The 26,858-nt window shown below is 39.2% G+C and overlaps 1 protein-coding gene across 3 annotated transcripts in view; it reads left to right on the top strand.

The window, feature by feature from the left end:
- The window catches only part of LARGE1 (LARGE xylosyl- and glucuronyltransferase 1), a 352,715-nt gene that overhangs the window by 258,789 nt on the left and 67,068 nt on the right, over positions 1-26,858 (top strand). For all 3 annotated transcript variants that reach the window (XM_081957172.1, XM_081957171.1, XM_081957173.1), the window contains exons 7-8: positions 2,221-2,325; positions 24,191-24,303. In XM_081957172.1, the coding sequence (XP_081813298.1) occupies positions 2,221-2,325; positions 24,191-24,303 (218 nt within the window). The remainder of the gene's footprint in view (positions 1-2,220; positions 2,326-24,190; positions 24,304-26,858) is intronic.

Raw genomic sequence — 26,858 nt, 5'->3', positions numbered from 1 at the left:
AGATGAATATGATTTTAAAATTGGAAGAACCAAATCAACACAGTTCGCAAATGACTGTGAACAGATGACTAAGCTCAGATTATCCTACTTTGAACACATGCTGTAGAAAATGCTGGGAAAAAATTGAATGAAAAAGAAGATGACTACTAGTGGATGGACTCAGTTACAGTGACAATGGTACATTGGAAGATCTGGAGGACTCGATTAGAAGAAAATCTATCTATGTCAACACTGTTGATACCAACTTGATGGCTCATAATTCAATTTTATGAGTCCATAGGTATGTTCGTGGGACTATCTATCCTTATCAAATGAGATAAAGTGCACCTATTGCTAAATAGAGCAATTGTCAGTATATACTTCAGAAAAATAAAAGATAAATATCTATGTATTGATTTTTCCTACTACTTAAAAGAATCCATTTAAAACAAGATGTGAAATTCTGATGAAAAACTAAAAGGTAGTACTGATTGGGATAAACTAAAATCCTTCCTCCAAAGTTTGGAATCAATTCATAAAACATTTTCCAATGAGAACTCTACAGTTTTTCAAACATATATTGAGAAGAGTTCAACATAGCTTGAATAATAAGTCCCTGGTGGTATCTCATTAAGTCACTTCATAGCTTGAGCAATATAGATACATAATGCACTGCAAGTCATTTTCTGAGCACAGTTGCTACCATTTATTTAACCTTGAAGTTCAGGAAGAATGACTTAGTTCAAAACATGGTAAAATCAACTTTTCTCTTTTAACACCTCATTGACCCAAAGAGAGAAGAAAAAGAAACTGTTTAATTAAAGATAAAATATTAATCCCACACTTCTTTAAAAGTCTGGGATGCTTATAGAAATAAATTAAGTCCAGACATCTCACTTCTGTTGCCAGTTATTTACCATGCTGAGTTTAAGACAAAAAAAATCAGAGGGGTACTTCTTTCAGGGAACAAAATAATCTAATATGTCTAATATGAATTATAATAAGAAACTATATGACTCTGCTTTCTAAACATCTAAAGCAGGGGTGTCAAACTTGATTTCATTGCTGGCTGCATCAGAGTTGTGTTTTACCTCGGGGAGCTGGGGTGGGTGTGGCCAGCTTGTCACTCTGCCAGAGAACGCTCTGCAAGCAAAAACGGGTTCCCAACTCCATTTTCATCTGTGACAGGCTCCTGTGACCCTCTGCAAGCGAAAACGGAGCTTGGGAGGGCCGCATGCTACCCTCCCAAACTCCCTTTTTGCTGGCAGAGAAACCACAGGCCAAACCTTCGCTGCTTCAAGGGCACCCCTACGGGCCAGATATAAGGGTCCCTGCAGGCTGGATCTGGCTTCCAGGCCTTAAGTTTGACACCCCTGATCTAAACTGTCATATTAATAACATAACATAACTGAATAACTAAGTGAAATGTAATCAATTACAATTTTGAGGAACCCATGGAATATAGGTTGTAACAATCCAGGCTTATACAGTGTTTTGATGTTTTCATGGAAAAATTAATGTAACACATATATATGTACATGGTTAGTTGGCTGCATTTTAAATATAATATGATTCTTATTTTTTAAAATTGTAACTTAACTTGATTATATAAGACTTGTTGAGACAGAGAGTTAAAGGTTGAGATAAATTAATACGATAAAACATTTTCTTCCATAGTAGAAAGCTTTGTGAATAGTTGTAAATAGAATTATACTATTTGGAATATATTACAGATTCATTTTATGACATAATGTTGTTGGAGGCTGGTGTAGATACTACAAAGAACTGATTAACATTTTTAAGTATCTCAATTAAAAGTAAAATATTAACTCTCCTTTTTAAACAATTTTGGAGAAACTTAATTTTCTTTAATGAGAAAATTTGTTATAGGTAAATAATTAAATAGCATTTGATTAACTTTGGGGAGAAGGGAGCAAAAGGTTGAATTTTTTAAATATATTTTATATATTCATATCTTCCATAAAAACATTCTCAGGATATTTATTACTATCACACAGTTGTGGGGACTTGCATTTTTTCTGTATTTTATTTTGTTGAATATATAATTCATTATATTTCTAAGTTAATTCTAAATTGTAATTACATTAAACAGATTTACATTTCATATTTGAAATGTATGCATAATTCTCTTTTTGCATCTATTTGTCTATATATTATGGTTATCTCCCTACAAGTTGATTTTTGAATCTTGATTTGATTTGTTTATTTGTGCATTTTTAGGCCAGCAGGTTCTTGGTTTGGTAGAGAATCAGAGTGACTGGTACCTGGGAAACCTCTGGAAAAACCATCGCCCCTGGCCAGCTCTTGGAAGAGGTTATAATACAGGTATGTTCAATAGCATCCTGAAAGAAAGGTTGTTTCTGACGACTGTGATATCTGAAATTGTGAAAGATATATTATTTTAAAGAAAAGATGCTCCTTCCGACATCATCTGCCATGAATGTGGAGTCAATCAATTCCTTAAGTACATGAGCACCTTCTAAAAGTCACGTGTGTGATTGCAACCAAGGCCAAATTATGACAAGCTAGAAATTACAGTAATATATTGTTTTCTTTCTGTTTTTGCTACAGCACAAATATCTGTTCGGTGTATAAACTAATAAGGAGCAATGTGTTTTCGCTGATTTTTTTTTCTCTTCTATACTCTATCCCCTTCAAACATTTAGATTTAGATTCAATCTTTTTCTGGAAAAAAATGCCATTCAGTAAAAAGGTGATAAAAGCATTCTAATCTCATAAAATCAAAACCTTGTTGTGAAATGGGGCCCTGGGAGACAGTTGGGCCTGCTGATAGTATACCTGGCTCCTCGCTATACATCAGCGGCCCTGCCTGAACTCCTCGAGCTGATCGCATCGGTGGCGGTCGAGACCCCCAAACTTTTAGTGATGGGGGATTTTAACCTGCCATCGATGGGAGAAGCATCAGAGGGGGTTCGGGAGTTCATGGCTTCCATGACAGCCACGGACCTGACTCAAATGATTCAGGGCCCGACACACGAGGGAGGACACACTCTGGACCTCGTTTTTGTCTCTGGCCAGTGGTTGAGTGATCTGGGAGGAGGGGACTTAACCATCACTCCCCTGTCATGGTCACTCCTCCTTCGTCTTGACTTCCCTGGTGCTACCTCCCGCTGCGGGGAGGCAGAACCGGAAAGCACTAGATGGTTCCTCCCCAGGCGCCTGATGGAACCAGATAGGTTCCAGACGGAGCTTGGGCCACCTCCTGTAACCTTGACCCGCCCCCGGGTAGAGGACCTGGTGGTCGCGTGGAATAATGCGACTACCGGGGCCTTGAACCGGGTGGCGCCTTTGCGGCCTCTCCGGCGGCAACGATCCACCCTGGCCCCTTGGTTTACCGAGGAGCTGAGGGTGATGAAATGCCACAAGAGACATCTAGAGAGTCGTTGGAGATCCTCTCGTTCCGAACTTGATCGAACACAGGCACGAGCCCATTTAAGGACGTACCTTGTGGCATTGAGAGTGGCCAAACGCCAATATTGTGCCACTCTCATTGCATCCGCAGAGAACCGCCCTGCCGCCCTGTTTCAGGTGTCCCGCTCCCTCTTGTTTCAGAGGCCGCGGGAGGCCCCTCTACAGGGCAGAGCAGAGGAATTTGGGAAATATCTGCAGGATAAAATCGCTCAAATCCGGAAGGATTGGGCCCCTGTTAGTGGTCCAATGGAGACGTCCGTGGCGAGTCTTGAGGAATCGACCTGGGAGGAGTTTGACTTGGTTGCCATCGAGGATTTGGACAGAATGCGTGGACGACTGCGACCCACCACATGTTTATTGGACCCGTGCCCCTCCTGGCTTGTACTGGCATCCTGGGAGGTTACACGAGACTGGCTCCTGGACCTAGTGAACGCTTCGCTGAGCGAGGGGTCTCTCCCGGCCGCCTTGAAAGAGGCGGTGGTGAGACCCTTGCTCAAGAAGCCTTCCCTGGATCCTTTGGAGCTGGCCAATTATCGTCCTGTCTCCAACCTTCCCTTTTTGGCAAAGGTTGTAGAGAGTGTGGTGGCCTACCAGTTTCCACGGCATCTGGAGGAAAATGATTATCTAGACCCGCGCCAGTCCGGCTTCCGCCCCGGTCACAGCACGGAGACGGCCTTGGTCGCGTTGGTGGATGATCTCTGGAGGGCCAGAGATGGAGGTTGTTCCTCTATCCTGGTCCTATTAGACCTCTCGGCGGCTTTTGATACCATCGACCATGGTATCCTGCTGCGCCGGCTGGAGGGGTTGGGGGTCCGGGGCACCGTTTTGCGGTGGTTCGGCTCCTACCTTTCTGGCCGGACGCAGCGTGTGTTGGCAGGGGAGGAGAGGTCGACCCTACGCCCCCTTACTTGTGGGGTGCCACAGGGGTCGGTCCTCTCGCCACTCCTGTTCAACACATATATGAAGCCGCTGGGTGAGATCATCCGTGGTTTCGGGGTGGGATACCATCTGTACGCTGATGATACTCAGCTGTACTTTTCCACCCCGAACCACCCCAACGAGGCCATCGAAGTGATGTCCCGGTGTGTGGAAGCCGTACGGATCTGGATGGATGACAACCGACTCAAACTCAACCCCTCCAAGACGGAGTGGCTGTGGGTACCGGCTCCCCGGTTCAGCCAATTAATTCCATCATTGGCCATCGGGGGCATTCAACTTGCCCCCGTGGAGCGGGCGCGCAATTTGGGCGTCCTCCTGGATGCCCGGCTGTCCATGGATGACCATGTGACAGCCGTGGCAAGGGGGACGTTCCACCAGGTTCGCCTGGTGCGCCAATTGCGCCCCCTACTGGACCGGGACGCCTTACGCACAGTCACTCATGCGCTGGTGACGTCTCGCTTGGACTACTGTAACGCTCTCTACATGGGGCTTCCCTTGAAATGCACCCGGAGGCTACAGTTGGTCCAGAACGCAGCCGCGCGGGTAATTATGGGGAGTACTAGGTACTCCCATGTGACACCGTTCCTGCGCGAGCTGCACTGGCTTCCTGTGGTCTATCGGGTGCGTTTCAAGGTTTTGATAACAATCTTTAAAGCGCTCCATGGCTCAGGACCTAGTTACTTGCGGGATCGTATTCTGCCCCATACATCCCTGCGACCAATCCGCTCGCACAGAGAGGGCCTCCTCCAGGTGCCGTCCACCAGACAGTGTCGAGGGGCGGCGCCTAGGAGTAGAGCCTTCTCTGTGGCGGGCCCAGCCCTGTGGAATGACCTCCCTCCGGATATTAGGAATACCTCTGACCTCCGCTCCTTTCGTGTAAAGCTCAAGACCCACCTTTTTCAAGTTGCTGGCCTGGCTCAACTTTGATCCAACTATATCGCTCCTGACGGGTTTTTTTATTTGGGGTATTTTAATTGCATTCAATTTATTTAGGGGTTTTTAAACATTGTGTTTTTACTTGTTTTTATCTATCACTTCACCTCCTCCTTGTATATGTCGTGTATATGTCTTGGTATATGTTTTGTTATATGTATGTCGATATATTTATTTCCTATGTTTTGTTGTACACCGCCCCGAGTCCTTCGGGAGAGGGTGCGGCTAAGAAATAAATTATTATTATTATTATTATTATTATTATTATTATTATTATTATTATTATTATTATTATTATTATTATTATTATTATTATTATTATTATTATTATTATTATTATTATTAAAGTGCTGCTCAAAATTTTATCCCATAAAATGAGTTGTTGGACAACTAATGGTAATAGGTTGATTGAACACCTTGCTGTTTTATAACTTTTATATTTAAGCATTGATTGTTACCTTTTAAATATGTGAATTCCGTTCCAAATGAAATGCATTCAAATAATAGTAGATATAGTGTATCCCTTTTTTGATGGCAGCCTAGCTGTTTGTTAAATAAGTGATGTCATCAAAGAAATCAAACACCACATAGCAATAGCACTTAGACTTATATACCACTTCATAGTGCTTTTACAGCCATCTCTAAGCAGTTTACATAGTCAGCATATTACCCTCAACAATCTGGATCCTCATTTTACCCACCTCGGAAGGATGGAAGGCTGAGTCAACCTTGAGCCGGTGAGATTTGAACTGCCAAACTGCAGCTAGCAGTCCGCTGAAGTAGCCTTCAGTGCTGCACTCTAACCACTGCGCCACCTCAGCTCAATACATGGTACTGACTTCACCAGGTCCTGGTGGAAATAAAGTGCATAGCAATCTCTCCCCCCCCCCGCCACCCAGATATGATGTGCATAACCCTTCTCCCTAGATATGACCTACCTAACTCTCTTCCATCAATGTGATCCAGAAATCACAAGGTCATCACTTTAATCAAATAAAATGGGTTGAAACTAATCCCATTAAGAAAAGTATGATAGTTAACCCTAGGTGCATAATTAGTTTAACCTCGAACTTAATTCCATGCATATTCAAACCAAACTATCAGATTTGTGGGGGGAGGGATATGCACATCATATCACAGGACTGGGGGATATGTAGGTCACCTCTGATTAGGATCCTGACTGATGATGTCAATATATGGAGTTTGTTTACTTTGATGACATTGCTGATTAAAAAAACAAAGTCAAAACAAATAGTCAAAAAAGGGATATACTACATCTACTAATGATTTCTTCTTTATAACATCTCTTCATAATTTAGAATACAAATGCCTTTTTTTGCTTTCTAGTGGTCAGTTCACATTGTAAAGACCGTTGTAGAATTTTCTCAGATGTACAATATTTTATGCCACTGGAATTAATCTTCCTTTCTAGCTTGATTATTTGCCATTACTTGTTAACCGCAATAAAACAGACATAAAGCATCAATTGTTACAGCCAGAGTTATGTTTGTAATTCAGTGACAAAACTATTAAGACGGGAAGAGTTGGGTTCAAATCCCTGATCTGCTACAAAATTTAGAAGCCTCAAAATATGGATGGTATATCTTCAGCATAGCGATAAGATCATAATAATGGTCCAAATAAATCTAATGCCAAGCTGTCAAATTCCCTTCCCCCATTGGGAAAAAGAAGCATGCTTTCTGTGACTTGATTTATAGGGAGGGACAGGTTTCTCTACTGATTTGTGTGTGAAATGTGAGCAGACATACCAGGTGGATAAAGAACATACCCATAGGCATCTAAATCAGTTCTATCTCATACTTTAGGTGGCCAGATAGTGACTTATATTCTGTTAGCATCTTAAATAAAGCAGACAGCAGCTGGGGAAGGATCTATTTCTAAAGAAAATGTTCCTGTTAAATAATTTCATGCCACCAACTAGTTCTTTGTGACCATTGAAATGTTCACCAAGGAATTTCTTCAGTGAAATAGATTTGCTATTGTGAAAAAGCTAATACACAACAATTAGATTAATGCCATTATTTATATTATGATGTAAAGGTATAAGAAGATTATAAATACTTTCATTTTATGGTTTTGGAGACAGTTACTATGGATTGCTAGAAGACCTACTCCATCAAATAAAGACAGCCTTCTCTGTTGAGGTGATGATCATCAAATATAAATTCAATATTTTAAATGAATGTAACAAGTGAAGATTGTGTACAAAAAAACGGTATTGCTTGATAAAGTTAAGAGAAGGATAGAAGGGGAAGACAGTGGATTAAGGGAGTGGATAGAATCTATTTATTTGTTTTATATCAGAATTGCAGAAATTATAGGGTGGTTCTTAGAACAGCTACAAATTATTACCAGCAGTAGAGCAATATGACAGGCATAAATGTACATGCAGTCATCAATAGTCCTGTTGATTTTTCAAGAGCACCAACCATTTAACCAAAAATGCAAAACATTAATTGAAATTGTTCCTAGGGCATATGAAAATGAAAGAGTACTCTATCCATTTTATAAAACCCTGACATTTAGCATAGTCAATTGTTATGCAGAGTGGAGAAAGAATTGTATTATTATATTCTACGGTAATTTTGCCTGGTATTTGATACTAGAAGGCAACAAATAGCCTCTCTATTGCTATGATAGAAAGGCAATAAACAATATGGTATTCTCATTCAGTTTTGGCCATAATATACATTCTAAACTTCACAAATTTAAACTTGCAAAAGGAGAAAGATTTATAGTATCTGAAGAGAGGTCAGAGTATATTTACTGTTTATTTACTGATATTTTATTTTCTGCTCACCATGTATTTTCTCATCTTTTTTTCTATTTATGTAGTCATTTATCTTTTAAGTGTCTTAAATATTTATTTATTTTTTAAATAAACATAGGACATTTTGTCCCTGGCTCTAAGGCTTGTTATTAACCATTTGTGGCACAGGCCATAGTCAGCTGTATTGTCACAATATATATTACAACGTATAACTACAAACAAAATAAATACTATTTTGGCAGTGTAAAGGTAAATCCAGTCATCTTATCACTGTTGAGGTGCAAGAGTATCAGAAATATTTATTACTAGTTTGTTTTCTGCCTACAGTGCTGCACATCAGTAGGGAATGTACAACATTTAAAATGTCTTGAGTATAATATAAAATATTTTAAAATAAGACATATTATGGCACATTATAATTATATTTAATTCCCAGGTGTTTTTCTCCTATTGCAAGAACACTGTATCATTTGTTCTATCATAAGAAAAGATACATATTTATTTTGCATCCCTGTTGACTTGTCAAAATCACTTGATTAAAAAATGCTGAATTAATAAATACCAATCAAAATGAGTGTCTCTCATTTGCTACTAAGCCAGTTCACATGCTTGTCTAACCAACAACATTCTTTCTTTGCCAACAAGAAAGCAAGTAACTTCAAATGTAATAAGGATTGAGGTGGTTAGGTAGGAACAAGCAGTGCTGATCAAACAAAGCCCTTGAGATGCATTGTTATCTCAAAACTGGGAAAGGAACAGGCAAATGGATGGAGGAAAAGGTTTGTTTGTAGGATCTAGAACAGGGGTCTCCAACCTTGGCAACTTTAAGATTTATCGACTTCAACTCCCAGAATGGCTGGCTGAGGAATTCTGGGAGTTGAAGTCCACAAGTCGTAAAGTTGCCAAGGTTGGCGACCCCTGGTCTAGAAGGTGAGAACAGCTATTGTACCCTTGACTAAAGATTGATACGCTCCTCCCTAAATTAGTTGTCTCTTCCATGAGCACATAGTTCATGGAAGAACACAAATGGAGTAGTGGGGGAGGAAGGGGAAACCTGCCTACCTAGACAGATCAGCTGAATTAACTGTGGGATGACAGATTTTGCAGCCACATCACCCTCGTACCCAGAAGAAGAAGAAAGCCTATGATTGAAATGATTGAGATTGACTGGTTCTCCCTGTTTCACATACATACATGCATATGATAGATGATAGATAGATAGATAGATAGATAGATAGATAGATAGATAGATAGATAGATAGATAGATAGATAGATAGATGATAGATAGATAGATAGATAGATAGATGATAGATAGATAGATAGATAGATAGATAGAGAGAGACAGACAGACAGACAGACAGACAGACAGACAGACAGACAGACAGACAGATTGATTCTGCATCAGGCAGGTGATCTGCATAAATATAACATCCTGTGCAATAAAATATATTTAAGTTATATTTTCACCCTGAATCATATGAAAAAGTAATGTGCAGTTTTCTACATTTGAAAATACGGTACTATGGAAGATATTTTCTTGGAATGCCTACACCAAACAAGGAATTAATATATTGAATTATTTGATTTTACAGATTTTAGGAGATTGTGTTTTGAATATAACTTACATTTACCTTGCTTGGCAAGTTTACAGTTGAAACATGTATTAATTAAAGCAGTGCAGAGGCTTATCAGTCTCCAAGGTATCTGCACTCCTAGGAACTGATTCTAGGATTAGTTTTATTTTCTTTTGTCAGGTTTAGTTTATATCACCATGAGATAGCTGGGATTTCATTCTCTTTACTATATAAACACTGTTTATCTTTTTACCCCTCTTGCTGTTACAGTTTTCTATACTCCACTACTAAAAATAACTTAAATATTAAAAAGAAAAGTCCTGCTAAGCAGATATTCCATTTCCCAATTTTCTCATCCTCTTTTACACTGCAGAAGGGGTTAGTTATGGGGAGGATCCTGTAGAAACAGCTATTTTATTTGACAGCCTCAGATATTGCTTTAACTTGAGTTCAAGTATAATAGCTGACATTACTCTGAACAGTTACTCTTGACAGTCTTGCGTGGTTACAATACACTCATGCATTATTCTTCTGTGTTTTAGTCAGCTCAAGCTCTCATTTTTCAGTTCCACAAAGCTATTAAAACCTTTTTTTGTTCAGTTTATATGGCTGAGAGAGAATAAAAAGGATATAGAGATGAGCTAAAAAAGCAAGTGAATGAAAGGAAGATTGGGAGGAGGTAGCAGCAAATGCAAGAGCATTTTTTTCTGAAACGTAGAACAGGAGGTCATTTCTGCGACAGTTCAACTTCTCCAAGATAGCAAAGGATGGATTATTGACAGAGTCAGCATATGTCACTGTAAAGAAAACTGCTCAAAATTGAAATGTATTGTTTGACTCAGTGCTCTTGGAGAGAACAAAGAAATAAATCTCCTGGGAACAGAGGGTGGTGGTAAAAGAAAGGTAAGGCTTATCAGATACCTGCTCCTTGAATTAGAATAGCTGTCAAACAATATAGCATTAAAATAGGAGGAACTCAGAAGACCCCTGAAAAGGCAGAGTTACAAACAAATTGTGCCAGAATAGAGAAGGGAGGTATTATCAATCCTAATAAAATATAGCACTTTAAAAAAATCAAATGTAACACTGATTTGGGAGAAAAACATACCATCACTTTATTTAAAAAAAAAAGTGAATATGAAATCATATTGAGATCAGCTTAATTGAATCATTAAATATATTATAAAAGTTCCTCCAGGAAAGATCTAACATATTTTGATTTCTTCCTTCTGGCTATGTGAATGCTCAGAATAGCCTTAGGGATATTTCCAGGCCAGAGTACCCTTTTTTCTCTCTTTCTGTAAGTATGGATAAAGACTCCTCCCTCCCTATAGGATTATGGCTTCATTTCTTTTCTTTTGCAAGGAAACCTGAAGCATTTAGTTGGCAACAATGCATCAATACATCAACCAAGCCTGTTTCTGTGAGGAAAAAAGTCACAATAATAGGAAATTCTATTGTTTGGTCTTACTGTTCCTTGAACATTTAGGAAATGAGGTAGATATGTCACTTTCAGTGGTGGGATTCAAAACATTTTTACTACCAGTTCTGTGGATGGGGCTTGGTGGGCTTGGCTTGGCTTGGTGGGTGTAGCAGGGGAAGGATACTGCAAAATCCCCATTCCCTCCCAATTAGTTGGGACTCAGGAGGCAGAAAATAGATGGGGGTGGGACCAGTCAGAGGGGGAATTTACCGGTTCTCCCAACTAAATTTCTGCTACCAGTTCTCCAGAACTGGTCAGAACCTGCTGAATACCACCTCTGGTTACTTTCCAATCTATGTAGGTATGAAATAGTTTTGCTGATATATTATTTCTTTATGGGGTCAGCTTTCAAAACCAGAAATGCCAGACCTCTGTTCCATAGAGTTCAATACTGGAGTTGTCAGGGACTGAATTTAGCCTATACACTTGCACTGATTATGGAAGTTCGCCAGAAAGAAAAGAGTACAATATGCTGTGAGCTCTTAGGGCTGTAAACAAAATTATATGAGTATTTAATTCAGGAATTGTAGAATCATAAAATTAAAAGGGAAATAGAACAGGAATTTAGGGAAACAAGCCGTACTTTCTCCTCATTGTAAAAATCTGAATTAAAACATATCTGACACTTTATTGAACATGACCTTATTTCAATTGTCATCTAGAGATGTGCTACCGTGAAATTATCAAAATGCAAGCATTCAACCACTTTTTTAAAAAAAAACGAAATGGTTTATGTCTTCTTTTTGTTTGCTTTTGAAGGACTTTTCAGGTAGAAAATGTAGTTTTGCTTTGGGAGTTCAATTAAATTGTGGGAGGAAGTCGAATTTTTAATGAGAAGCAGAAGTGTGAAATTAAAGAGTGAGAGTAAATATGATTCAAAATGAAGGAGGCATGTAATGAGTAGTCAGTTTTTGCAAGTAGCCAAAACTCCCTTTTCCGGTGCCAAAGCCACTGACTTTAATACCTGCAAATGTTTTAAAGATTCTTCTTTCTGAGATTATTTACAGAGGCTACATTTTGATAACAGAAACAAAATATGTTATTTTACTATCTGCAAAAGAATTGCCAAATTAGAAGCATGGCATTGGCATCCTTCAGTCTCTGGTATGGTATCATGCTCTGGAAAAGGGTCCTAAAGCAGCGTTCGGTGTGGCTAAAAAGGCCAATTTGGGAGTGGCAATCCCTTCCACACTGAGGGCAGATACATTCTGTCCCCTGCCCAGCCCCTAGATTTCACTAGTTCAAGGACTGCCTCTTTGCCTCAGCCTGCCGAACAAGTGTCTCTTCGAATTGGAGGAGGCCATGCTGCGTCTTTAGCCTCCAAGCTGAACGAACAGAAGTCAAGGTTTCCCAGCTGTTAATGTCCATTCCCAAGGCCTTTGGATCCCTCTTGCAGATATCCTTATATCGCAGCTACGGTCTCCTTTTGGGGCGCTTTCCCTGCCCTAATTCTCCATACAGGAGATTTTTTGAAATCCGACCATCAGCCATTCTCGCAACATGCCCAAGCCAGCGTAGACATCACTGTTTCAATAGTGTATACATGCTAGAAATTCCAGCATGTTCCAAGACTGGGCTATTTGGAACGTTGTCATACCAGGTGAGGCCAAGAATACATCGGAGACAGCGCATATGAAAGGTGTTCAACTTTCTCTCCTGCCATGCATAAAGGGTCCAAGACTCAGTGCAGTACAAGAGTGTGGTCAGGACGCAGGCTCTATACACCTGGATCTTTGTATGTTCCGTCATTAGAATCAGTAGCAGACATATACTAAATATGTAGAATAGGCGGTATTATTATAGGCTTAAATACTACTTACTAAATGCAAATTATTTAGTCTTTAATATAGTTATGAAAATAATTATTTCTGAGACTGTGTCATAGTGATAGGAAATTTCTATTGATAGCTACTTTCTATTTTTAGTATTTTAACCAATACTAATAAAGATGGTATTCCTAAAGCTTCTATACTTTATTTAAATGAATTCCGACATGGTGCTTTTACTAATGGATGTTTTATACTCAAAAGGCTCTACTCTAAGTTGATTAAAACCACTGTGGAGCAGTGGACTTTATGACACAGATGTAAGAGTAACTGAGAGAGTGGTAGTCAAAGATGAAAATTTGTAATTCATTTTTGATAATGAATTCACTGTTGAGTTCCTGTGCTGTGCTGAGATTTGTTTTCATTAACATGCTAATTGTTCAAACATTTCTCTGCAGGTAAACTAGCTATAGGCACCTGACATGTTTTATTTTTAACATAATTATTCCTGTTATCATCTGAAAAAAATGATCCCTGGCTATTCTCTCCTAGTGGGTTCATTGTGGGTTCACAATGGGAGGCATACAGTTTTTTAAAAATACAATGATTGGATGAGTTGCCATATCAGACACAGATTATGCTAATCTGTGGCTTGTTTTTATCACAGAAGAACAGCCATTATGACTTGGTTGACACTTTATGCTAAGGCATAAGCCATGATTTACAAATCAAAATAGCTGGATTCATGTAGTGCACTGCAGTGACGTGCGGTGAGGTTTATGACTGGTGAGGCACTGACACAGTGCTGGGTTTCAAATATTTTTAGACTTGTGGACTTCAACTCCCAGAATTCCACAGCCAGGCATGCTCAGTTCCAATTTAAAGCGACAGCATTTGTTTTTCTCCTTTGCTCCTTCTTTCTTTTTCTTTTTCTTCCCCTTCCCCTCCTTCCTCCCTCTCCTACCCGTTCCCTCTCTCACTCACTCTCAAACAAACCCCCCACACACACAAAAGTTGGATTGGATATCTTTTCCAGTGGCTTGAAAGCAGCTCCTCTGCCATCCCCCCCCCCATTCCCCTGCTGCCTTTCCCAAACACCTCCACCATTGCAAATGCAGCCTGCTGTCTGGGTGGGAAATGCCTGGAACACAATAAAGCCCACCCACCACCTCCTGCTGGCAGGCTGGGGTGAGAAGAGAGGCAGAGAAGCCGGAGGGGAGCCGATCCGAGCCTTCCAAAAGAAAGAGGCTGGGGGAAAGTGTGTGTACTACAGCATGGCTCTTTGCCTGGCTTCCTGCCTCCTCCTGTGGTCTCCTCAGTGCTCGCTTGTGCTCTCCCTCCCCAAGTGTAGTTTGATTGCAGGTGGAGCCACGTTGCCTTTTCAAACTTGTAATCAGTGAAGCTGGGCTAGATTTTTATATAGTTTTATCCAGCTGTGTGTGTGTGAGAGAGAAATGAATGTGGGCCTGGGGAGGAAGTCACTACACTTGGGGAGGGAGAGCACCAGTGAGGTTAAACAGAGTCATCCACGGTGAGGCAGCAACTAGCTCAGCTTTTTCCTTTTACTTTTTTTTTTCATGATGAGAGTAGTGAGGCTATGCCTCACTTGCCTCACCTGACTGCACGTCACTGGTGCACTGCATCAAAATAAACTAAATAAATCACATTATGTCTCGGAGTAATTGCTAAAGCCAATATTAGACAGCTTTCTTCTAATTGCTTTAAGGCATTGAAGTATATAGCCAGAATTAAAGGACAAAACCATGGGATAAATAAGCAATCATACACAAATCTGCCCATGAAGAAGAAACTTTTCTTAAACATGTGATTGGTTAAGGCATCCGAAAAAGGCCTTTTGCACTCCTGTTTAGGTTATGAAACTTCTGGGGAAGTCTTATAATAGTATTCTGGTAGTACGATCCTTTGTTATGCTCTTTGACCAGTATTAAATTGAATTTACAAAATAATTGCATGCACAAAATGAAAACCTGTTCCCAAATATTATATCCCCACAGGGGGTTAGGGCAGCTTCTCTGTCCCATTTTAGCAGATCCTTATTCTATTTTTATTCTTATAGTCTCCTGAACTGCTGAATAAATAGTGTTTCATCATTCAGATAACATTTCTTTTTGGGGTATACTTTTTGTTTGCCTAATTTTTATATTGTCAGTATCTTTTTTGAAAAATTGGAAAGGCAAGATATAAATTTCTTCATGTATATATCATTCCAACCAACCTTTTAAGAATGCTATACCTAGGAATGAATGAATGTGTGTGTGTGTGTGTGTGTGTGTACACACACACACATATATAGACACAAATACATATATATTCACACATACACACACTATATGTGTGCCTGTGCACATCTGTATATACATGTAAACACAGATATACATATAAACACATATATAACATCATATATGGTGTGTGTGTGTATGTATGTATGTACACAAGTATATGTACATATACATGCATATGCATATGCCTAGTCTCACAGACACATCTTCTGAGAAACTCGTTTGGCAAGAGGCATTCAAAGTATCAAAATCCTAGATTGCAGAATGCAGGATTTGTTTATTTGTTTAGGGGTTTGTTTGTTTGTTTGTTTGTTTTTGTTGTTCCACTCCTTGTTGTTCTGTCTTTGTGAAAGGAAGTGCTAAAAAATTGATAGTGCTAAGTCCGAAAGCACTTAATTTGGATATCTTCCAGTCCATGACCCATACCACAGAAAGTAGCTAATAACAAAGACCCATTGGAAGCTGTGATTTTATGCAGTCCTTCTCTGCTAGTTTGTTACATAGTCACCGCTCTTTCCTTTCCTCTTTTACTCCCGAGTAGAAACTTTATAGTGATAAGCATTCACAGCAACCAGCAGTTCCAGTAAAATGATGAAAAGTGCCTTGATGGCAAAAATGCACAGTCTTCCCTTATGTACTTATGTGCAACATGACAATACAACTAAAAAGGGACTGGTTTTTTTTTCATCGCACCACAAGGGACATTTCATCTTGAGTCTTCTGGTTGAGTGATATAACAGTTTTCCATAAAATATACATATTACTGTCAATTTTATCTACAGCTCCTTTCCTAATGTTCCATAAAGGATTGTGTCTTTTTTTTCAGCTGCCACATCCTGAGTTGTTTTCCTTGAGCTGTTTGTTCATGCTGTGTAGCTGTTCAGTTTTGATCAGCATGAGATACTTCCAGAGGATCCGGGACTCAAACCTAGCACCTGTCTCAACATGCAGTTCTAGGAAAAGATACAAAGCATTTTAAGGTTAAGCAGACAGATGCTAAGCTTGCATTCCTGTATACATTCCAAAGCACCTTTTGAATAATGAATCTGAACTGCAGCACAGCCCTACAATTCCCCCAAAATCCAAAAGTTGCATGTAAGGAATCATGGACATGGACTACAAATATCTCTTTGCTTAACAATCTATTACTTAGTGAACATTTAAAATTACCACATACCCCCCCTTCAAAATAAACCCTGTTTCCCCGAGAATAAGACCTCCCCGGATAATAAGCCCAATCAGGCTTTTGAGTGCATGCACTAAAATATGCCCTCCCTGAAAATAAGCCCTCCCCAAAAATATTGCAACATAGCAGCAGCCGTGAGGTGACCGCCTCACCGCTTCCTGCACCTCAAAAATAATAAGACCTCCCTGAAAATAAGGCCAAGTTCTTATTTGGGGGGGGTCAAAAGAAAATTAGACCCTGTCTTATTTTCGGGAAAATGCGGTACTTAGGTTCCAGAGTTCTCATGATAGCATCTCCACCCTTTGCAACCATATGACTGTATTTTGGGTGCTTGGCAACCTTCTCATCTGTATAACAGATTGCACTGTTTTACGACATTTTTTTCAGACAAAAAATGGATATAGAAATGCATTGACCTGTTTATCGACCTCAGCATTCACTTAATGACCACCATTGTCATAAAAGGAGGTCGGTCTGTAGGTGCTTCGACTTGCAACCATCAAGACTTACAATGGAAATTCCAGGCTCTATTACAGTCATAAATCCAGGACTACCTGTGGTAGTTCTGTACTTAGTAATAAGGCCTGCGTTATCATTGCCGTTTTAGACATCACAACATGAAAGTTTATCAACCTGTTGGCCAGTACTATGCTTAGTACAATGTTTCCCAACCTTGGCGACTTTAAGTCCTGTGGACTTCAACTCCCAGAATTCCCCAGCAGAAGTCCACAGGACTTAAAGTCGCCAAGGTTGGGAAACACTGGCTTAGTATACACTATTATAATACTCAATTGTTTGGCATGGTGTTGAATGATGAATGTGATGAGAAAAGTTGGGAAGTTTCTTTTCCAATGGGCTGCTGCTCCTTAAAAGGTATTAAATTCATACTTCAGCTATGAAGTAAAAATAAATAAATCACATTTTACTCGAACAAGCAAACTCTTGATTTACCAGACCTTAATTCAACAGAGATTCGATGCAATGGAGAATTTTTTTTCTGTATACTGTATACACTTCTGTGTATTTCCCATTTTTATATGTATCCAAAAAATCCTATTTGCCATTTTAGGCATCCAGGAAAATCCTATTTGGATTTAATAGGGTATAATGAATGTCCCTTCCAACAGTAGTCCATTAAATTGAAGCTTTACAGTAATTGGTTCTACAAAAGCTTGTGTAACAATACTTCACTTATCATCAGCTTTGTAGTATTTTTGTTTATTTATTTATGAAATTATATAGCCACCTACTCACTCACAGTAACTGTAGGTGGCTTTTGCTTGTAAAACACAATATAGAAAATAATAATTTTAGTAGTTTAAAACTGGAACATAAAAGAGTATTCACAGTGAAAAATGTAACCAAATGTAACATTTGTATGTTCCTTACATGCATATAGTATTTACCTGATTTTAATTTGAAATAGCTTTCTCTATCCAGTGTAAACTCATTGATCCCGGGGTTGATTTTCAACCCGGTGATCTTCCATTTGATAATATCCAATTTACCTTGGCTCATTCCTTGGACATTCCATGTTGCTATATCAGTGACTTCCTACAGTTCAGACCTTAGCTTTAACCAATGGCTGCATCAGAATCTGAGATTCCTGCTGGATTTGCCCCTAGGTGCATCATTAATGCCTTACCTACTCACTACAGATCATAAATAACATACCTTCTGGCAACTCATTCAGTCAAACATATCATTCTCTAGAATCAACCAATACAATGCCAAGAAAAGACCCAGCTTCTACAAAGATTTGTTGACATGTTATACTTGTCCCCACAGGCTTTGAATCACTTTTTCCTTTTTGAATCCAGGTTGCTGCACAACTCTGATAAATAAATGAAATATTTTAAACTGTTACAATAGTGATGGCAGCCTTCATCTTTAAGCATTTGAAATATAACAATAAGGCACCACGCCGGATTTGACCATCAAGTGCAGGCGATTCAAGGTGTTAAGTTTAATTTATTATGAATGAAAAGAATACCCAAACTCTTGGGAGCTTCCCAAGAGAGACTTGGAGTGTGAAAGCTAAGCTATAGACAGTTTTTTAAAATGAAGTGTCTGTTTCCATCCATAACTATAATGCACTTTGGCTGAATATGAATTTAATAAGACCGCTTGCCTTGGTAATACTACTTTTATTTATAAGAGAAGACTTCACGGCTATCTGTTATCTTGCTAATTCACTAACTCCCTTTCTATCTCCCTTTCACTTTGACAAACTTTTCCATCTCCTCCCATCTGGGAGATTAAACTGCTGTGCTGTCTCTGAAATACAAAAGATTCCATACTGGGACCAGATATCTAAGGAGGGGGGGAGTCCTTTAATTTCTATTCTCCTTCATCCTCCTGGGTCTTTTTCACCAACATAACATATGAGAACAACTCAACTTTCTACCCTGTATTCTGCTGCTTATCATTTTAAAATGTAGCATGATGCTATATAAATGAGGCCGTACACAGTAACTCACACCTCTTGCACTGAATACCATGGTTATAGAATTTGGTGGTCAGCTTTGGAATTAATTCATTTTGAGCAAATCACCTGGAAGGATCCAGATTGTTGGGGCAATATGTTGACATTTGTACAGCCTACTTAGAGAGGGCTATAAAATACTATAGAATAGAATAGAATGGAATTCTTTATTGGCCACGTGTGATTGGACACACAAGGAATTTGTCTTTGGTGCATATGCTCTCTGTACATAAAAAGACAAGATACATTCGTCAAGAATCATAAGGTACAACACTTAATGATAGTCATAGGGTACAAATAAGCAATCAGGAAACAATCAATATAAGTCGTAAGGATACAAATTACAGTCATGCAGTCATAAGTGGGAGGAGGCAGATGATAGGAACAATGAAAAGACTAATAGTAATAGTAATGCACCCTTAGTGAATAGTTTGACAGTGGTGAGGGAATTATTTGTTTAGCAGAGTGATGGCGTTCGGGGAAAAACTGTTCTTGTGTCTAGTTGTGTTGATGTGCAGCGCTCTATAGCGTCGTTTTGAAGGTAGGAGTTGAAACAATTTTATGTCCAGGATGCAAGGGGTCTGTAAATATTTTCACGGCCCTCTTTTTGACTCGTGCAGTATACAGGTCCTCAGTGGAAGGCAGGTTGGTAGTAATTGTTTTTTCTGCAGTGGTAAAAATTGTTCTATCACTATGAAGTGATATATAAGTCTAAGTGCTATTGCTATTAAATGAATAGAGCTAATTTGGTTCCCCACCTCAGCATACATTCCCTAATCGTGCTAATACCTGTCTGTCTGTCTCCCCCTCTCTCCCTCCCTCCCTCCCTCCCTCCCTCCCCCTCTCTCTCTCTCTCCCCCCTGGATTTGATTATGTTAAAACAAAATTGCTCTGATTTAAGAGTACAGCTATTTATACGTTTGTTTAAGAATGAGTATAAATTAAATCTCTGAGGACACTTCTAGTCTTGTATCATCCAATTTATTAGTAGTTTGTTCTCAGATATTTTGTTTTTAAATCCCTTTTGGTCATCTGTCAGATACCTTGGTTGATAACCCTTTAATCTCTTTAGCCAGGAGGACAGGATTATCTGCCTACTTGAAAGAATGGAGAAAATGGATTGGAATGTTGTAAATGGCTCCAAGGCAGCTACATTAAAGAAGTGGTTATTAGATCATTTTTCTTGTTTCATACATAAAAATTAAAAACTATTTCCAAAGAGTGGGAGGGAAGGAAGGTTCATTTTAGAGGGGGACATAACTAAGGCAGAATATCAGCAAATAGCCTGAGCCTGTAAAGATGAAGTAAGGAAAGCTAAGGCTCACAATGAAGAAAGGCTTGCCACAAAAGTAAAAAATAACAAAAAATAGCTTCTTCCAAAATGTTAAAAACAAGAAAAAAGTTAAGGAAATAATTGGTCCATTGCTGGGAGAAAGTGGCAAGAAGATGACAAGCAACAGGGAGAAAGCAGAACTATTTAACTGATTTTTTTGCATCTGTCTTTACACAAAGGGATAAAACAGTTCAACCTATCAAAAACAGCACCACAAAAATCAGATTAGGAATACAAATTGAAATAGGGAAGAAAATGGTAAGTGAGCACCTGTCTACCCTAGATGAGTTCAAATCACCAGGACAGATTACACCCCAGGGTTCTGAAGGAACTGGCAGATGAGATCTCAGAACCACTAAAGATATAGTTCAGATCCTGGAGCACCGGGGAACTGCCAGAGGACTGGAAAAGACTGGTGTGGTTCCCATCTTCAAAAAAGGGGGGGAAATAGATCCAGGAAACTATAGACTTATCAGCCTGACCTTAATGCCAGGAAAGATCCTGGAAAAGATAATCAAGCAACGAATTAGCGAACACCTAGAAGTAAGTAAAGTAATAGGCAAAAGCCAACATGGGTTTGTCAAAAACAGATCATGCCAGACTAATATTATTGCATTCTTTGACAAAGTGACAAAATTAGTGGACCAGAGGAATGCTGTCGATATAGTTTACTTGGACTTCAGTAAGGCATTTGATAAGATAGACCATAACCTACTACTAGATAAAGTAGAAGAATGTGGGTTGGACAGCATCACCACCAGATGGATTCGTAACTGGCTGAGCATCCGCACTCAATGTGTAGTCCTCAATGGAACTGCATCTACATGGAGGGAAGTATGCAGTGGAGTACCCCAAGGCTCTGTTTTAGGCCCAGTACTCTTCAACATCTTCATCAATGATTTGGATGAGGGAATAAATGGGGAACTCATCAAATTTGCAGATGACACCAAGCTGGCAGGAATAGCCAATATCCAGAAGACAGGCTTGACAAACTTGAACATTGGGCACTGTCTAATAAAATGAAATTCAGTGGTGAAAAAGAGTAAGGTTCTACATTTAGGAAAGAAAAATGAAATGCACAGGTACAGTATAGGTCAGCGATGACGAACCTTTTTTGGCTCGCGTGCCATAAGTGGGGTGTGCGCACGGGGTCGTGTGCAGGCGTGCCGCACCCATAATGCAATGCGCGACCCCCCAGTGCGCATGCGCGCACTACAGACACTCCCCCCCCCCAATTTGCATGCTTTTTTCACCCTCCCCAGGCTCCAGAGGCTTTATAGGAGCCTGGGGAGGGCAAAAACAGCCTCCCCGGCCCCCCTAAAGCCCTCCGGAGGCTTCAGGGACCATCAGGAGGCTTCCCTGATGCCTTTGGAGTGCTCAAAACGACCCTCTGAGCAAACCGGAAGTCCATTCCCGAACTTCCAGTTTGCCCATAGGGCCGTTTTTTTGCACTCCGGAGGCTTCATGGAAGCTCATGAAGCCGCCAGAGGGCCTCAGGGCTCTTTTCACCCTCCCCAGGCTCCTATAAAGCTCCTGGAGCCTGGGGAGGGCGAAAAATGGCTCTTAAAAAGGGTGAACTCAGCTGGCCAGTGCGCACATATGCGCTGGCCAGCTGACAGGGTAGCGCCTCGCATGCCCTGAAAAATGGCTCGGTGTGCCATCTGTGGCATGTGTGCCATAGGTTCGCCATCACTGGTATAGGTGGTACCTTCCTCAATAGTAGTAACTCTGAGAGGGATCTTGGAGTCCTAGTGGACAACGATTTAAATATGAGCCAGCAGTGTGCAGCAGCTGCCAAAATAGCCAACACAGTTCTAGACTACATAAACAGAAGGATAGAATCAAGATCACATGAAGTGCTAATACCACTTTGTAATGCCTTGTTAAGGCCACACTTGGAATACTGCATTCAGTTTTGGTCACCACGGTGTAGAAAAGATGTGGAGACTCTAAAGAGTGCAGAGAAGAGCAACAAAGATGATTAGGGGACTGGAGACTAAAACATGAAGAATGGTTGCAGGAACTGGGTATGTCTAGTTTAATGAAAAGAAGGACTAGGGGAGACATGATAGCAGTGTTCCAATATCTCAGGGGTTGCCACAAAGAAGAGGGAGTCCACCTATTCTCCAAGGCACCTGAGGATAGAATAAGAATCAATTGGTGGAAACTAATCAAGGAGAAAAGCAACTTACAACTGAGGAGAATTTTTCTGACAGTTAGAACAATTAATCAGTGGAACAGCTTGCCTCCAGAAGTTGTGAATGCCACAACACTGGAAGTTTTTAAGAAGATGTTGGATAGCCATTTGTCTGAAACGGTATAGGGTTTCCTGCCTAGGCAGTGGGTTGGACTAGAAGACCTCCAATTTCCCTTCCAACTCTGCTATTGTATTCTGTATTCTACCCTTTTGAATGTATTACATTCTGATTAACTAAATCCTTGCTGTCTCAAGGTAATCCTCAACTAGGAAGGGGCATTTTATTATTCCTAATCTGAATTTGTGATAGAAGAGAGAAGATTCTGCTTTACCCTGACCTTCAATCTCAGGGATAATTCCTTTGTGATATTCTTGGGCACAAATAATCTTTCTGATTCTAGCCATCTATGCAAACTCCAGGCAGGATTAAAGTTCCTTTTCAGAGCATTAAACAACAGCAAAAAGAATCAATTGTTCCATGTTAAAAAAGGCTGGTTAAGATTTCATCAGAGAATATTATAAAGAGATTTCTCCCTCCCCCATCCTCCACAAATCCTTTTTTGCAGCACGAAAGAAACAAAATAGGTAGTTGAAATATTACGATTTTTTAAAAAGCCTGGTGAATCAATGTGGTATTTATTTTCATAATAAATTCAGAGGGCATTCACCAAGGGGGCTCTCCAAACTCACTACTCAAAGCATCATGTTACCATATCTTTACCTGATGGTTCAGGATAAGGTGCTTCAGGGTTCCACTGCCTTTTGGTATGGTAACATTAAAGAATAATATTTGTAGCTCAGTGTTGAAATGAGGGGTACTTGGTGCTCTCTGAGTTTAGCTCTTTTGCATCAGCAGCAAACCCGGTATAAACATGGAAGTGTTATTGGTGGATACATCCAATTATGTCAGTCTTGTGAATCTTTAAAATTTTAGTGAAGACATTTGCAAGAATGCAGTAAAGTCCTTTGATCTACTAATCTTTTGATGATTAATCATCCATGTGTAGAACAGGTAGTCCAGATGGAGAGGAAGCTGACTGTAACAAATGTTGTACTCATGATAATGAATTCTGCATTCAGTATAATTAATTTACATAAAGATTTCTGTATTGCCATTGAAACAGTCACCTTATCCAATATAACTTACCCTGATATTTATATTGGTCCCTTTATTAACTTTGTGTAGGGACATATGAAAAATACATCTTTCTCAAAAGCTTTGTCCAATATAGATAAAGGAGTGGTTGTTGATGGAATGGTTAAAATGTTTTTTTTCCCCTTCTGAAAATGCTGGTTGTTTTAAGATGAGCCTTCCATTTGCAAAGTGCTTGCATTTTTCTATTTCTTTTTTTAACCAGGAAAAGATCAATTAAGTGAAAAAGATCGACTTCCTTTACAATGTCATTTGATTGCTACTGCCTGGAACATTCATCTGAAAACACCAAATTTGCTTTCTGGCACGCACATATTTCTGCCATTTAAAACCCTGAGATGTACATATAAATGAAAACTATTATGTTTTGTTTGACAGATAGATTGACAGAAAGAGATCCAATTGTTTATTAAAGAATGCTTCTAATTCGTGAGATTTCTTGGGCTAATTTACCCCCTCCCTTTTGTCCTCAGCATGATGGAACTGCTCATAGTTTACAATTAATAAAGCTTCTGTTTTAATCCTGATACAACCATGCTGAAGCACGAAGGCCTTGCTTTTTGCCATTTTCACTGCAGCTCGCCTTTTTCTTTGTTTGCATTGCTTACTGATTCCAGGGGTTATTCTGTTACTTCTGGATAAATTGCGCAAGATGAAATGGGAGCAGATGTGGAGACTCACAGCTGAAAGAGAGCTAATGAGCATGCTCTCCACCTCTTTGGCTGACCAGGTGAGTGTGTACTGACCACTCCGGAAAGTAGGGAATGGAAAGAGAAGACTTAACATTTATATTACAAAACTTGTGATGGTTCACTACTGGTAGTCCTTGATTTAGAACAACAAATCCAATTTTCCCAGAATAATCAGAGTGTTGATACAGATATATAAGCAAACTATGCTGAAGTATTGAAAGTAGATTTCAAGAAGTACAATTTTATCAATTTGTAGGTATTCAGGGTTAAATCTTTTTAGGATAGGAATTTTACATCTTAAGAATCATTTAACCAAACATTAATATGTGTCACTGTTCTGTTGAAACAACCAACAAACAAAATAATTGTTAATGAATCAGATGAAATTATAGTAAATTTTAATTGAAAAGCCTTTGGCTTGATCTAGCTTTTTTCTTTTCAAAGTTTATTTTCTACTCACCTTCAGCAGCTCCCCTTTTAGAAATGGAGAGCTGCAGACTTTGAAGGAACTTTTAAAAATACCATTTTTTCTACATTATTTTTGCCATTGTCAGTTAGACAAGCATTCTTTATGATTTCGTCTGACTCGGCTTTAACAATCACCTTTTGTGTTTTTCATTTTCTACCATCTCATCTGAGTGCCTCACAGACATTAAGGATATTATCCTCAGAGCACACCCAAGAGTCGGAAAAGACTCATTATTCCCAATTTTTCAGAAAGATGAACTAATTCATGTTCTGATACAAAACCAATCAAAATTCCTTTGTTCAGCTGCCATTCCAAAATCATTTCTTCCTTCAGAGCCTATGGAAAGCCACTGTGACTACTCTAGAGTTCATATATATACATTTAATTTGGCTTTCAGTTTGCCTTTTTAAAATTATATTTTAGGACAGAAACTCCTGCGCTGAATTGGAGAAATGAGGTGGGATTTGAACTTCATTTCTATAACCAAGAGCAAGAGTTCCCCTCACACTCCATGCATGGAGTAGAGGAGAAATCTTTGGGCAAGCAGTAGCAATTTACAAACTTCCCTGCCAGCTTCTCCACTAACTTTCTGGGAAGTGGCAAAGAAGATTGCAAATGAAGATGACTTGATCTCGGCGCATTTGGCAAGCAATCTTAAGTGTGACATGTTGCCAAGCACCCAGATAACAATTGATGTGACTACTGGAGTGGCGGGAGTGATGTTTTACAATGGCCAGAAGTGCTTTCTGGAATGTTGATGGTCATTAAACAACTGATTATAAGCTGAGGACTGGAAAGATTATACTACCTGGGAACATGCTACAAGTTACAAAACAAATTTATTTTTCCCTTTCCCTTTTTTGAACAGATTATGTTTAAATGACTGATATCTTCCAAAGTATCAGAGGTCAGAATATCATAACTAAAATCTTCCCCCTTTTTATTAAATTTGGCAAGATATCTGTAATATATATTTAATGCCAAATAAAATATCTAACATTTTGGTTATTAGATGGTTTAGTTGTAAAAGCATAATTGGTTTGGTGGTGTTGATTTCTCCCAAGAAAACACTATGACAACGAGACCAAATCCTGTGTCATGAAAGCTATTTTCCATATAATGTTTCTTAGCATTGATATTTTACTTACTTCTTTTTTTAAAAAATGTATAGCCATCCATCTTAAAACACAACGCTCCTCGGCTCACATCTCTTTATTCCAGTGCTTGTGTCCTGCCTCATTCCATAGATTTTTGACAATTCTCATAAATTTAGAGCTCTAAAGTAACTTAGAGCTGAATGCCATTAGGAGGAACTTGAGTAAGAGATTACACAGTACAGAGACTAAAGGAAGTGTGAGGAAGAAACTCAAAATAATCCTGCCTTGATTTTGTTTAGTATTAAATGGGACAGCAAGAAACTTGGACAGGGTTAGGGTTAGGGTTAGAGTTCAATTCAAAATTCTACATATAAACGATAAGGTACCATTCCTAGAATCCCTAAAGTGTCTGTTTTTTCATCTACCTCAAAAGTCTGAAATTTTAAATTAAAATAAAAACTAGAATAAATAGACATTAATATTTAGCCAAGCTCATAATGCATTTTGAAGAAGCATGATCTTTATATTTGTGTTAAATTTATTTTTACCAACAAAGAAATAAAGGGAGGCTAGTATAGATCTATTTCAAGCTATTTAGCTCTCATCAGCTAGCCATACCTTATCTATTTCAGGCTATTTAACTCTTGTCAGCTAGAAGCTTGAAATAGATCTATACTAGCCTCCCTTTATTTCTTTGTTGGTAAACATAAATTTAACACAAAAATAGTTTGTCATGACTGCCTGCGAAGGCTCCTGGATTGGGGCTCAAAGGCAAAAGTGGAAGCAGTATGCTCCGCCCCATATTTGGGTAAACCAAGTTGCCCTGATTTAAAAAAAAAACACATGCTCTTTATAGTTTTCCCAAAAGTTAAGGGGAGAGGCTATCCAGACATTGGGATTGGGCAAGCTTCTCCAAAGAGCTGAGGCAGCCAAGGAGAAATCCTATTTTTTGTTCCCACATGTTTAACATTTTGAAAGGAAAAAAGTTTTTGAAGCATTCTTTCCTTAAAAGATTGCACAGCACGAA

Source organism: Natrix helvetica (assembly GCF_964273705.1).
Source record: "Natrix helvetica genome assembly, chromosome: 6".
In the NCBI taxonomy this organism is placed as follows: domain Eukaryota; kingdom Metazoa; phylum Chordata; class Lepidosauria; order Squamata; family Natricidae; genus Natrix; species Natrix helvetica.
Note: the sequence above shows the minus strand (reverse complement) of the source record. Positions and strands in the feature narration are given on the sequence as shown.